Here is a 15,526-nt window from a genome sequence, read left to right on the forward strand (position 1 = left end):
GTTCTCTCGCCACTACTCTGGATTGCCGTACTTAACGGTCTGCTGGAGAAGCTGGAGGGGAGGGGCTGTAAGGTGATTGCCTACGCGGATGACGTGGCACTTATTGTCAGAGGCAAGTTTCTAGATACTCTGATGGAACTGATGCAGGGTTATCTGAATCTTGTTATCGATAGATCCTTTGAAGACGGAGCTCGTCTTATTTACGAGGCAATACAAAATACCAAGAGTGTTTCTCCCCTCAATAGGGGGCGCTCCGTTGGTGCTCTCTGACAAGGTGAAGTATCTGAGACTCATCCTTGACAGAGGTCTTACGTGGAAGCCAAACATTAAGGAGAGAATCAGGAAGGCAACAGTCGCCTTGTATGGTTGCAGGGGCGGTATCGGCAAAAGATGGGGCATTTCGCCTAATGTCACTTTTTGGCTTTATAACACGATTATAAAACCAATCTTGCTATACGGAGTCCTTGTCTGGTGGAACTCGCTAGAAAGGATGGTATCAGTTAACAAGCTGGAGAGGGTACAAAGGTCAACCCTCATTGGAATCAATGGGGCGCTCCGTACCACTCCTACTATAGCGCTTAACGGTATGCTGAATGTGGACATTGTATGAAAAATTACCGCTGCACGCGCCGCAATCAGACTAAGATGTTCGGGCCATAGGTTAGACTTAAGTTACGGACACTCTAGCATTCTTAAAAACTTTGAGTTCATCCCCATCGTGCTAGACCACTGTATACCCACGCTAGGTCCGAGCGGACCTTTTTCTACTCACATTCCCTCAAGGGATGAGTGGGCGGGGTGCAACATTTGGCAGCAAGGCATGGCAAACATGTTCACGGATGGCTCGAAATTGGACGGAAGGGTTGGTGGGGGAGTATTCTGTAAGGAGCCTCCCATCAAACTTAAATTTAGGCTCACGAGCCACTGTAGCGTTTTCCAAGCGGAGGTATACGCAATTAAGGAAGCGGTGGACTGGTTGCTTAAGTCGGCAATTACCATTAAGGAAGTAAATATTTAGTCCGATAGCCAATCGGCAATTAGGGCCTTGGGCTCGCTGTTTGTGCGTTCGATATTGGTCGGGGAATGTCTGGCTTCTCTCTCGATTGCATCCGAATACTTCGTCATCAGGCTCATTTGGGTTCCCGGTCACAGCGGCATAGAGGGAAACTGCTGGGCTGATGAGCTGGCCAGACCGGGAACTTTGGAGACGGTTTCGTCGCGAAATGAGAGAATTGGGGTTCCCCTGAGAACCTGTGGTCTGCTCCTGGAAAGATGGGCCTCGAGTTAACTCAGCGAGCGCAGGGCTAGTGCGCAAACGTGCAAGGTCGCGAGATCCTTCTTGCCACGGGTAGATCGGGGACGCTCAAGGGAACTCCTAAGGCTAACAAAGCCCCAGCTCTCGATTTTGGTGGGCATTCTTACCGGACATTGCCCGTTAGGTGTTCATTCCGTGAGACTTGGGATTGCCTCAAGTCCGTTCTGCAGAAACTGTCTGGAGGACGAGGTGGAATCTCGTCTGGCAAAGATTTAGACATCTGGGCTCTCACTTTTTCGCTACGCCTGCGGATATAGCCGGTGTAGATATCATAAATTTGGTGAAGTTCATCAGTAGCTTGTTGCGGCTAACTACGAACGCATATCAGCCACCGTCGGCGTCCCTTCTCCTTTCTCCTCTTCCATGTATGGCACCACAATGGATGAATTTTTAATATTTGTCCAAGTGAGCCCGTAGCTAGGGCAGCCATTTAACTTAACCTAACCTAACCACACATTTTGAAAATCTAGTTTCGACTAAAAAACTGTTATCTTCAAAACGAAGAAATTTTTCGGAAAATAGTTTTTTTTTTGTTCTAAACATAATTAACAAAAGGAAAAATATAATCATTTAAAACAGAAGAAAATAAACAGCTTCAAAACAGTTTTTATTAACTGGAATATTTAATTTAAATCACAATTTCTTTAATGAAATTTTATTACTTTTCATACTCTGTTTTGCTAATTTTTTTATACACTTGATTCCATACTTAAAATTTAGTACAATTTAAAGAATTTTTTTTTAAGAAATCTTTCGTTCAAAAAAGACCAGAGAATGGTGGAGTTTCTAATTTATTTTTAATATATATTTTTTTAAATTGATGTATAATTATTTTTATGGTAATTCAAAACAAAAAAGGAAAAATAGGATATTTCAATTTATTCGTTAAAATCTGAAATTCCAGAAAAACTGGAAACTGTAAAGAAACTCGCAAGCTTTGTTTTTAAACAGTAACTGACAATTAAAACTGTGAATCTGGCAACATTGTCTACAAGTGACTATTTGCAGTTTCTTGCTTATCACAAACGAAAGACGCCAGAGAGTAAATAAAATTGTGTTTGCTGATTAGCATTCAGCTAAGTCGGCCTTTTGGTTGTTAGCTGCCTTATAAATAATGTAGACAGTTTTTATTGAAAGGTCAAGCAGAAGTGCAATTCCCAATTTCTCATAAGTATCAATTCAAAACTTTGCTCGATTTGATTTTCTTATATTCAATAACAGCCAATGATTTTTCCTTGGCTCGTTTTGTAGATCTCGTTACGTCGCCCAGTTTAAGGCTAATCAGGATTAGTTTGTTCATCAATAGAGTCAGTATATGAATCGAATCATCTGACAATCAAAACTCATCAACCATAGAGCCATCACCCGAAAAATCAATGCTTCACTGTTTTTGTTTAATTTTGGTTCGCCATTTATAACCAATTCTCATAAACAATTCTGAAAAATTGAAATAAAGTAGAATAGAAATTTTAACAAAAATAAAATTAAAGAGAAAAATACATACACAAAATAGAAAAAAAACATTTCACACATTTTGGTAGGTGTTTTTCGATTTCAGTGCCGTCATGCTGGGCCATGTCATGCAAAAACTTGCTACATTATTAATAATGTAATAGTTATAAAATCCAAAATAAGCAGCAAAGCAGATCGGAGATGGCACAGCAATCAATATGCCGGGTGGTGCAAAATTAATCATATATTTGACACTTTCGAATTGAACAGCTGCAACAGATCATCTATGAAGCGAAAAAAGATTATTTAAAAATGAAATCGGATAATTAGATTTGTGCCACCTTGTATAATGTTTTCACGTCGCTTTCTAACTGAAAACCTGCTTGGGCTCATTTGGAGATTGTCGTCGAATTCACTTGGCCCTCAATGTTTCAAAGAAAATATACGAGCTCGGTGAAACACCAAAAATTACAACTAATGATTAAAAACTGTGTAAAAGTTTGCTTAAAAGAGAAAAATTAGTTATCAGAGGGAACCAACGAAAAAAGAAAGGCTGGCCCACAAAGTACAAAAAAATGAAAGAAATTCGTCTTTCATGTTTATAAAGTGAATATATATCAAATACAAATTTGAACAAAATTTGGCATTGAACGCTGTATAAGCTGTATAAATGCGTTTTTTGTTTCTAATGGATCGGCGGTGTACCGTGGAGGGTAGACCCTTGACAGATTTGCGCCCAAGTTTCTCCAGTCTTGCATGTTGAATTTTTCCCATTAGAAAAATCGAGCACTTCTATGCTATTTCCGAATGACTGCGGGCTTTTAAAGATTGCGTCAATAGAATTGCGCAACAAAAACCTTAAATATCCCATAATCACATGAACATTAAGTTCTAAGCTTTTTCTCAACATTTCCTCCAACATCTGCCTCGTAAAACTAGCCTAGAAGCTGAGAAATATCAAATAAGGCAGCAATCGAATTTTTTGAGGAAATAGGATTGCTGTGAGGGATTTTAGCTCGTATTTTTCTTCATTACATATTTTTTTGCTGCATTGCGATCTGGTGCTTTTTGGACTATAAAAGTCTCGTGGCTTGCACCAACTTTGGCTCTGCCCACAAATGGATTAGAGCAATCTACTATTAAGACGGGTTTTTCAGATAGCTGAGGATTTTTCTTCAGCAAGCTCACTACTTTTCTAGTCACTAGAACCTTCTTATTTTCCGCTGCCTTTTTCCTGGTTAGCAATGCCATTTATAACTCGCCAAAATTCTACTGACTTTACAATTTTATTAGTAACGCTCTAATAATAGAAGAAAGCCAATTGAAGAAACAGCAACACAACGCTGGAATCACAAAAACCTGTCAAAATAAAGCTAAATAAATGGCAAAAAAGTGTCTCAAAAAAGATACACAAAAACTTGTCGTTTTCCCAACATAAGTACATGTTTTTTATTCTTTCTATTTCTTTTCTGCTGCCATTTTTCTTGCACGCCCCATACTGATAAGCTGATTATTTGTTTTTGTTTCGTTGTAGGCCATGAATTTGGCAAACTCTCCCAATATCAACTCAAAGCCGTACACGCCCATACAGGAACAACAAAAACAACAACAACGTCAACAACATGAACAACATCTTCAACACCCAAACAAACGGTCATTGTTAACGCCAGAAGTAGCGACAGCGACATTGAAAACACGTCAAAAACGTTCACAACATGGTTTGGCCACTTCGGACGAGTACTTGAGAAATATGCCAACGTATGCTTACAATCTGGCATTACTCAACATTATGCACAGCCTGAGGAGTGAGTATACAATTCGCATGGAAATAAATCATATTCACTTATAATCTAAAATATTAATGCTCTTGAATTGAAGTGTTGCGAATGACGAAGTAAATAAAGTGCGTCTCATATTTATAGCCCAACCTCTTGTTGGAGTGAAAAAAATATAAATGAAATTTTGGTTTTGTTTTAACAAAGAAGAGAAAATGTGCATGAGTATTCTCCCGTTAATAATTTTCACATGGGCGCTAAAGTAGCCATAGTCATTACTTTTTAGCCAAATAAATTCTAAATTTTCTATTTATACTAGGCAAGCAAAACTTCAAAACGTTCGCTTGACTGAACTTTGACTTAACATGACAATTTAGAAGTAATTTAACCATCCTCATGGCCTTATGGTGGGTATCGCTAACTTTCCTATTCCGTGGCCATAGGTTATTTTTATAGAATTCAATTTTTTTATTCAAATTGTTTTTTTGCTACCGCTTGCAGTTGCCTGGAAAGTGAAGCCATTTGACAAAACGCATGCACACACATGCAAAAGTTTTATAGAAACCGTGCAAATATCAAAACAAACATTTTTGAGCTTCCTAAAAACATTCTCACAGTCAGTGAAAAATATTCTTTTAATAAGTAATGATGTATAAATATGATGTGCCATGAAAACGGCCGTCCAACTTTAAAATGGGTAGAGGCGAAAATTTGAAAGCGTGCCCTTATTGAAAGAGTGCCGAATTCAAGCCAAGAAAAGTGAAAATACTTTTGCCTGTCGGTTTACTTATGTTAACTGAAATTAAAATAGTTTGTTCCGCTTTGAGTAAAATTTTTCACACTTAGCTCTAACACCTCATGTAACGGGACTCCAATTTTATATACCTTCTGCTCAAATATGAACGAGACTGATTTAATAAAACACAAACGGTTAATTATTGTTCAATTTTTATTTTATCTCCTTCAAAGTAATCACCATTGGAGGCGATACACAACGGTTTTTCCAATCATTTCTTTCTCATTTAGAATCGATTTCGGTATGGATTTCAGTTCCTTCTTCGAATTCTCTTTTAAGACTTCAATTGTCTCAAAATGTTTTCCACGGAGCGGCAACTTGAGCTTGGGAAACAGGAAAAAGTCACATGGAGCCATACCAGGCGAATACGATGCTTGCGGAACGATATTAACATTATTTTTGTTCAAATAATCGCGAACAAGACGTGATGTGTGAGCTGGTGCATTATCGTGATGCACGAACCATGACTTGTTGTCCCACAATTCCTTCCTTTTAAGACGAATGTTCTCGCGCAAACGCTTTAAAACGTCTAAATAATATTCAGCGTTAACCGATCGGCCTTGCGGAAGGAACTCCGAGTGCACCACACCTTCGTAATCGAAAAAAACAGTCAGCATAACTTTAATTTTTGAGCGACTTTGGCGTGGTTTTTTGGGTTGATGTACGGCCCTCTTTGAACGATTTGTACCACTGGAAAACACATGCACGCGATAGAGCAGAGTCCCCATAGGTTGTCTGCAACATTTTTAAGGCGTCTGAAGCCGAAATTTTGTTGGAATAACAAAATTTCAAACATATTCTTTGTTCAACTTGAATTTCCATCGTTAAATTCGAAGAACACACTCGAGCTTGACTTGTTTACCGTAGCACAGAAAACAAACTAAGTGACATATCACGCTGAAATTTGCCATGTAAGCTTATAACAGTCCTACCATCCAACAAAAAATTTATTTTTGCCATATGTCATCCGCGGACCGTTTTATTGATAAGGTCTCGTTCATATTTGAGCAGAAGGTATTTCTTCAAGTATTGTTACAATTTTTCGCATTTAACTTCCAAAATTGGTTACCTAGTTACTTTTGGATACAAATTTAATTCTATACTTTTGGAAAGCCACCAAACAAGTATGACATTAGCTAATAATAAATAAAACCAAATTTATTGAGGACAAAGAATGTAATTGAGTTTTAAAAAGTGACTCTTTCGTTTATATTTTTGACGTCTTATGGTATGCGTCTTGATGCTGTTCCACAGATGAAGGACCTACAGGTTGAAGCCGCTTTCGAATGGTAGATGGTTTTTATGAGGAGTTTTTTCATTGCAGAAATACACTCGGTGATTTGTCATCGTCTGCCGGAAATTATTAGAAACAAAAATTTCTATTTTTTATTATTTTTTACACGTTTTCTTTCGAATGCTAGTCACGCACAATTTTCTATGGCTTGTTACTCACTATAATAATGAAAAATTATGTGTAAGTGAGTTGCAATTCAGAATCAGGATTACGGGTGGGGAATTTACTTATGGAAAATTTTTTGTAAAAATCTTTAGCACTTTTTTCGCTACCTATTAAAGTAAAAAAGAAGCATGGCCGGGTTTTTTGGCAAAGATTAAATTGAAAAAAAGACGTTAGACGACAATATACAATGTAAGTGTTCAAAAACCAGATTACAATATAAAATTTCAACAAAAGTCATTATGTTTAGGTAGTAAAGCAGAATTATTAAGATTTGATTCAAACTACTGCACCATAATCTTGCTTAATGTGCAAGTGAATTTGAAATAATAATAAATCAACACTAATATAAATGATAGTGGTGCAGCCAAATGCAGCATCGACACCCTATACCTTTTCATTTGATCTATTTTCTTTGAAGATTTCGGTCTAAAATTAGATAAGCCAATAATGATTACATAGGTCCGAATAATTGTGTACTCGGCTCGAATGCCGCGTATAAAAATATTCATCTATTTATATTCATATACTTAATACTATAACCCTCGCAAGTGTCTATTAAATTAGAATTATTTTCCCCTTTGTTACCAGCATCTCCGCAGTTGAAAGTGAAACTACTCAACAGATATTCTAGTTAATGAACTGGAAGCTTACATACTGGTTCGAGTGCAACTAAAAGTAGACCAGTTGCAATATTACCAATTAGAGGTGCATGCAAAATGCTTCAAATTATTCAAAATTCACAAAACAAAGGTTCCTTTTCTTCATTGCTTAAAGTCTTAATTGCTTTTCTTGTTTCTTATGCTTTAAATACCAATAGTTAATAATTTTTATTTGAATTTGCTTTCAATTTGCTTCAACATAAATAAAAATTTTAATATGGTTATTGTTTATTTTTTATAAAATAACATTAGTCGAACAAATTTACAGATGGGAAAATATTTAGTGTAATATTTTAATTTTAAATATTTTTTAATTTTCTAAATTTTGATTCACTTTTGCATCTCGTCCGAAACTGGTAAATTTGACCCCAAATTGGACCTAAATTTTCGAAGCCTTGATGACCTAGTTCATTAACTGGCACGATGCTGATGCAGGGGCTAACCGGTGCGTTGATTAGAATTATGCTGTTGTACGAGGTGTGTTCAAAAAGTATTGCTAATTTTGTGTTTTTTCAAAAATTATTTATTTATTTATTAATATCTATGTTGTCCCCTTCAAAGTAATCCACATGAGATATTATGCACTTGAGCCAACGTTTTTTCCAATCTTCGAAGCACTTCAAAAAATCAGTTTTTTATCTTGTTAAGCTCCTCATTTGATGCCATCTTTATCTCGTCAATCGTAGCGTAGCGTCGTCCTTTCATAAGCCTCTTCAGTTTCGGGAACAAGAAAAAATCACAGGCGAATACGGTGGCTGGGGTGTCATTAGTGTGTTGTTGTTGGCCAAAAAGTCGCGGAATAGCAACGATGTGTGAGCAGGGGCGTTATCGTGATGCCAGAGCCAATTTTAGTTCTTCCACAAATCCGGGCGTTTCTGACGGATTGCTTGGCGCAAATTGCGCATAACTTGCAGGTAATATTCCTTATAGACCGTTTTACCCTGTGGCAAGAACTCATGATGCACAACGCCCCTGCAATCGAAGAAAACGGTAAGCAAAACTTCTACATTCGACCGAACTTGGCGCGCCTTTTTCGGTCTTGGTTCGTGCGGCAGCTTCCATTGAGATGATTGAGCCTTGGTTTCCACGTCGTAATCATAAACCCACGATTCGTCACCAGTTATGACCCTCTGGGGCAAATTTGGGTCGTCGCGCATAGAATCCAACATATCATTAGAAATGTTCATGCGATGCTGCTTTTGGTCGAAATTGAGCAGTTTTGGTACGAATTTTGCGGCGACCCGTCTCATGCCCAAATCATTGAAAAAATCGAATAGCACGGGCCAATCGATTTGTCTAGGTCTTCAGCAACTTCTCTAACGGTGATTCGACGATTGGCCAATACCATTTTCTCCACTTCATCCATTTTTTCGTCTTTTGTTGAAGTGCTCGGGTGTCTGGCACGCTTTTCGTCGTTCACATCTTCTCGCCCTTCTGAACACATTTTGTACCACCGATAAACGTTGCTTTGGTCCAAAATAGCTTCTCCGTATGACGCAGGCAACATTCGGAATGCATCCGCGCACTTAATTTCGTTTTTCACACAAAACATCTTTTTGGATACGTAAAAATCGAAGACGAGCCGAAACACGTGCAAGCAAAGCAGCTGTCAACAATTAACTGAACATTCAAAATGGCCGAACTCGTCGGGATGAGTGAGAGACATGAGTATCAACATATCGCCATAAAAAAATCGAAATTTGAATATACTTAACCTGCGAAAATTCAAAATGGGCGATACTTTTTGAACACACCTCGTATATGTAGGCTAGCAGTTGGTATTTCGTAGAAATTTGGAGAAAATGCGATGAGATCACTTTAACGCAATGTTCAGCTGAGTACCGAAACGAACTACTTCAGCCGCAAAGCAAACTGATAGCCTGTTGGTTCACTACTCGCAGGCTTAACTGCAAGGGTACTATACAAACATATATGTTTATGTACCTAAGTAATGTAACTTTGACTATTCCTCGCCGAAAAATAACAAACCCTCACTGCCCATTTGCTCACTCATACGAAAAACGACACTCTTTCATTTACATGTTTGTGTGTGTGTGTTCATATTTCTTGTTTTCTTTTTCGCAGAACAACTATCCAACATCGAGTTGGCGCGTTTACGTGCACGCCTTGGACGTAGTGCTGCAGCTGATTTGCAATTGTTCAATGAAATCTACAACAACGACAACAACAATGCCGCTCTTTTCAATGAAGAATCTGCAGCGCTGTATGGTGACGACTTGGGCAGCAGCAGCAGTAGCAGCGGTAATGGTGGTGGTGTTGGCTTTGCAGCTGGTGCCAGTCTTATTGGCACTGACACTGGCAATGGTGGACTTGGAATGCTCGGGGGCGTTGCTGATGCAGGTGCCAATGTTGGTGCCGGTAATGGCATGCTTGTCAATGACATTCAGGACCTTAGCATGCCATGGAAATTTGTGGGGCGGGTCAGCAAAAAATCCTCAGCACTGTATAAACCGCGACTGGGCAAGCGTACGCAACAACAACAACAAACAGCATGCAACTGAAATGACAGCGGCAAGTGAGGGAGGAGGCACAACATTTAGGTTGTGCGGAAACATGGAGCAAAATGTATGAGTTTCATTTACAGCATTGTTTGTTTGGCCACCGTTTGTGACCAAGAGTAGCAATTTTTAAAGTGGGCGAGTTGGTATGTGGGTCAACGTTGACAACTTTGTCGAACATGCACATGCATACACACGGGCGCACATATGGGCTGGGAAAATTCAACTACATGCACAACCGCAACTGCAATTACAATAACAATACTTGTACATGAATGTGAAGGTACCCTTTAGGTTTATTTATAAAAAAAATATGTATGGCCATAAGAGGCAAAAATGCCAATTAAAATGTAGTTGTAGTATTCGGGAGGAAGTTAATTATTTGTTAATATTTTAGTAATAATTTATATACATAAATATATATATTTAAATGTTAGCCGGTTTAAAAGTTGGATATTATGCACTAATGCAATTTTATATATGTCCCTAACCTAGACAAAAATATAAATACGGAACTGTAGAAATTGCTTTTTAATGTTTTTATTATAGTTATAAAGGGCAGTAGAGAGTACCTTTTTTTAAAGTATGCATTTGTCAAGTAGACAGATGCACAATTTTGCACGAACAAGAACAACGCGTTAAAATTATTGAGAGTTTTGTGGAGGAACACAAAAATGAGGAGGAGCTCGGCCTAAATCCCAAAAGTTGTGTAAGCGCCATATATATAAATATATATGTATATATATGTATGTATATCAAAAAATGGTCGTTCTTTAAGAACAACATATTGCAAAACTCTTAATATTTTTGGTGGAAATATCCGTAAAATTTATTAGACCATAATTCAATGGTGAAAAAATATCAAGAAATTGGTTCTGTCAAGGATATAAAAAGACTGGCAGTCTAAAAACTGTACGTTCTGTTGAGAATATTGTTGTAGTAACGCAAAGTGCTGCTGAACAACCTTCAACCTCAATATCTCGACGATATGGAGAATTGGGCATTCATGAATCGACTGTTTGGTGGATTTTACCTGTAGACGTGCACGTAGTGGATATTTACGATGCCATTTTTCAAATATGTATTATATATGGTAATTGTTACGAGCCGTCTTGTGAACAAATATAGTGAAACTTGAAGAATCTAAATTTAAAAAAATCTATTTTAAAACAACATCTAGGCGTCTCTTTTGACAGACTATTTACAAGTGAAAGGTAGGAAAAATTTACTGAAAAAAAAAAATGATTGTGGATTTTTATTAATGGGCGACCCTTTAAAATAATATTAACAAATGGGCGCAAAATTTCCTTAAGTATTTAGGTCGCCTATAGGAAGGGAATGAAAACGGAAAGGGGATGAAAAATGGAAGAGAAGTGCATGCTTCAGTGAAACTCCCCGACGATTAAGATATGTTGAACATAACTTTCAGAGGACAGACCAATGCCGGATAACTTTTTATTAGACTTGTTGAAATTCCATCGGCATTTGCTTGAGAGGAAGATGTCAGTTGAAGTAAAGCAAAATTAAATTTACTTAGAAAGATGGATAATTGTACTTACAATCTTAATCGTTGACTTGCGAAAGAATTCGGTTCTGGTTCTGAAAAGATAAAACAGAAATTATAACTAATGTGCAGCGATATATTATATAAATTATACAAGTACATAAGTATATTTATCTACACTTAATCGTAAAATATAGTTGAGCCCTAATGTATCGCGAAGCAGCTGTTGGTGATTGTTATGAGACTTAGCTGCATTTTGTCAAAACTTTCGAATTGCTGTGACGTTTTGAAAAATGATAGATTATTGGGTTTTTTGCTAGTTCCGTAGCAGACTTTGACTCGACTCAGAGTCGAGTTTTGCATTCCTAGCCAAAATAAGACTTGGTATGCTTTGAACGGTCATTTTAGAGCAGATATTCATTGTACCAAGCCATTAAGGATCTATTAGATTTTCGTACATTTTCAAGTAACTTTAAACAATCTAATAAATAACGTTCCAAAGATAGCGGAGTGTAATATCTAATAATGTGACGAATAAGTGCACTACACCCACAAATTAAAATAATTTTGTTTTATGGCGTTTTTCGACACTGAAGGTTCATTTGCACATATAATTTTGGAAGTCGTAAATATTGCCATAAAAGATGTGCTATTAAATTTCTGATACATAAAATTTCGTGAAATAACATATGCGCTATTTTGTGCTATATAAAAAAAAATCTGCTGAGCATACCGGTTGTCAAAAATTGTAAGTTAATCATGTGCCAAACGATATGTCATCATTTGTATAAGTATACATATAAGAATATATATGTGTATTAGCGTACTTGCATATATATTGTAAGTGTGAAAATTTATTTAATATTTCCAAATGAAGAGTTCTATGAAAAATAATAGCAAGGAAGTGAAAAGGTAATAAAAAGTGACAGCACGGAATAAATGCGGAATAAATTCCTGTGTTTATCAAAGCAAAAGTGCATACGCCCACCTGTGACAAATAGAGATATTTAATGTTTTCTTTGAGGCAAGAAATTAACTGTGATATGAAGAAAAATTTGTATGCCAGCCGAGCAAAAACTGAGAGCAAAGAAAAAGTGAAGTGAAGTATATGCACATTTAACATTTAACATTTAACATTTAACATTTAACATTTAACATTTAACATTTAACATTTAACATTTAACATTTAACATTTAACATTTAACATTTAACATTTAACATTTAACATTTAACATTTAACATTAAACATTAAACATTTAATATTTAACATTTAACATTTAACATTTAACATTTAACATTTAACATTTAACATTTAACATTTAACATTTAACATTTAACATTTAACATTTAACATTTAATATTTAACATTTAACATTTAACATTTAACATTTAACATTTAACATTTAACATTTAACATTTAACATTTAACATTTAACATTTAACATTTAACATTTAACATTTAACATTTAACATTTAACATTTAACATTTAACATTTAACATTTAACATTTAACATTTAACATTTAACATTTAGCATTTAACATTTAACATTTAACATTTAACATTTAACATTTAACATTTAACATTTAACATTTAACATTTAACATTTAACATTTAACATTTAACATTTAACATTTAACATTTAACGTTTAACATTTAACATTTAACATTTAACATTTAACATTTAACATTTAACATTTAACATTTAACATTTAATATTTAACATTTAACATTTAACATTTAACATTTAACATTTAACATTTAACATTTAACATTTAACATTTAACATTTAACATTTAACATTTAACATTTAATATTTAACATTTAACATTGAACATTTAACATTTAACATTTAACATTTAACATTGAACATTTAACATTAAACATTAAACATTTAATATTTAACATTTAACATTTAACATTTAACATTTAACTTTAACTAATTTTTCCATGGTTGCTGGAAAAAGAGGTAGACGAACTAGAGTAGTACTTTTAAGTAGTTTTAAATCTACTTGAAGCCTACCAGTTGAGAAATAGTTAGTAAATTCATACATATACATATATGTACCTGTACATACATAATACATCTATGCACACATTTATTTCCATTTTCTAACACATATTTGCGAAACTTTTCACATAAATTCTCTTCTAAATATATTACCACATGAGCCACTTGTTCGCCAGCGATACGTGCCCGTTGAAATACGTTATGGTTATCCCTGCAACTTATTTATATTCTTCATACATACCTGGACACGTAAATGTCGTATATTAATAATTGTGCTCGCGGTTTGTGAAAATTGATTACAAAAATTATTTAATGCATATCCTGGCGTTGCTCGCAGCACTTAACATTTATTTTGTGCCAACAAATACACACAAACTCTCTAATAAGCCTGTTAGAAATATTGCAGATATGAAGTTGGATGGGTAATGACATCAGCCATACGTAAGTTAAGAGTTTTAGCAAGGAACACGCATACATGCATACGCACAAATGCCATCGTACTCGCTTGCATACTAATATAATTTTAAAGTGATATTTATTGTTTGTATTTTCTACCATTTGCAGGTGTGTTCGCATGCAAAAATAATGGTTATCATTTATATGAAAAAATTGAAAGCCTTTAGCGCTAAAAAATAGTAGCACTCTTTTATTTATGAGCCACTTTAATATGCTTGCATAAAAATTTGTATAAATTCTTGTATACAGGCATGTGTATTCTGAATGAATACACAAATTTAGGTCGATTGTATTTATTTGGGGCTTTTTCAGTTGAATATGTAGACATGCAAGTGTAATTTATGTAAACTTACTATGAAAAACTGCAGGATTATCATGTATGAACATTGGAAGTATCATTAAAAAAAAAAAAACTGTAAGTATACTCGTATATAGTGGATGAGATGCAAGTAATATAGATAATTTTTGAAAGCTTTACCTGCATGTTTGGATGTGCTAGTTTCCCGAACGGATGAACCGAGTTTGATTGGACTTTCTGGGTCGGACTGATATACAAAATACGTAGAGGAATTTTCTGATCAGAATATAGTTAGGCTACTTTTCTCCCTAAAAGTATTAGTCATCAGACTTTGTTGGCGTTGAAGCATTTTGTTAAATCTTATTTATGCGCTTATTCGGCTCATATTCAAAACATACAGTGCATTAAATGAATATTTCACACAGACTTATTGACAATTTTATACACTTTATTTATTTGCTATTTAGTTTTAATAAATTTTATGAAAACATAGCTCATTCCCTCACAAAATCATATGAATCCAAGTTTCAAACTTTGTGCAAATCAAAAGAGTCAAAAAAATTGTCATCACAATTTTAAACATTTTAACCCATCGATTACACCACTTACCAAACCATGCACATAAGACCAGGAAAGAATAGACATTTTGTTTTCGAGGGATTTAAAGTTAATCAAAAGGAAGCGATAATTGTACGTAGGGATGGGAGTGGAGAAATATAGGGAAGATAGGGAGTATTTAAGGAAAACCCTTTGAATACTCTCAATTCTATCAATAGCAAATTCGTGATGAGGTCTCCAGCTAAATGCAGCATATTCAAGCTTTGGACGAACAAAAGATGAATAGAGTAACTTTAGAGTGTAGGGATCTGTAAAATAGAACTACTTCGACGAACAAAACCCAACGCAGCATAAGATTTAAATATGATGAAATGGATGTAGTTGCTGAATTTAAAAGAAGCGTCAAAAACTACTCAAAGACTACCCCAAGATCTTTGATCTCGTTAACGAACTGAAGGGAAGTACCAGAGATACTGTATGAAGTTCATACAGCGTTACGTAGTTTGGAGAGCGCAACGTGATAACACCTACTGATATTGAGATGTAAGGGAGACCGACAACACCATATATGCAATCTAGTGATCTCTTATTTAACCTTTGAATCATCTTCAGAACTCCTAATCGAAGAAAAAACTTGTAGGTCGTCCGTGTAAAGTAAATATCTAGAAAACGAAAAGCAACTGCCTCTATCATTAATAAAATGTACAAAGAATAGATGTTCTAAG

At 35.4% G+C, this 15,526-nt stretch overlaps 1 protein-coding gene across 1 annotated transcript in view; it reads left to right on the forward strand.

Moving 5' to 3' along the window:
* Positions 1-10,483, forward strand: part of LOC128854812 (uncharacterized) — a 31,809-nt gene extending 21,326 nt beyond the window's left edge. Inside the window, exons 2-3 of the mRNA XM_054089221.1 lie at positions 4,302-4,572; positions 9,542-10,483. Of these exons, the coding sequence (XP_053945196.1) occupies positions 4,302-4,572; positions 9,542-9,978 (708 nt within the window). The 3' untranslated portion in view covers positions 9,979-10,483. The remainder of the gene's footprint in view (positions 1-4,301; positions 4,573-9,541) is intronic.
* The last annotated feature ends 5,043 nt before the right edge of the window (positions 10,484-15,526 follow it).

This window comes from Anastrepha ludens, chromosome 2, assembly GCF_028408465.1.
Source record: "Anastrepha ludens isolate Willacy chromosome 2, idAnaLude1.1, whole genome shotgun sequence".
NCBI classification, from domain to species: domain Eukaryota; kingdom Metazoa; phylum Arthropoda; class Insecta; order Diptera; family Tephritidae; genus Anastrepha; species Anastrepha ludens.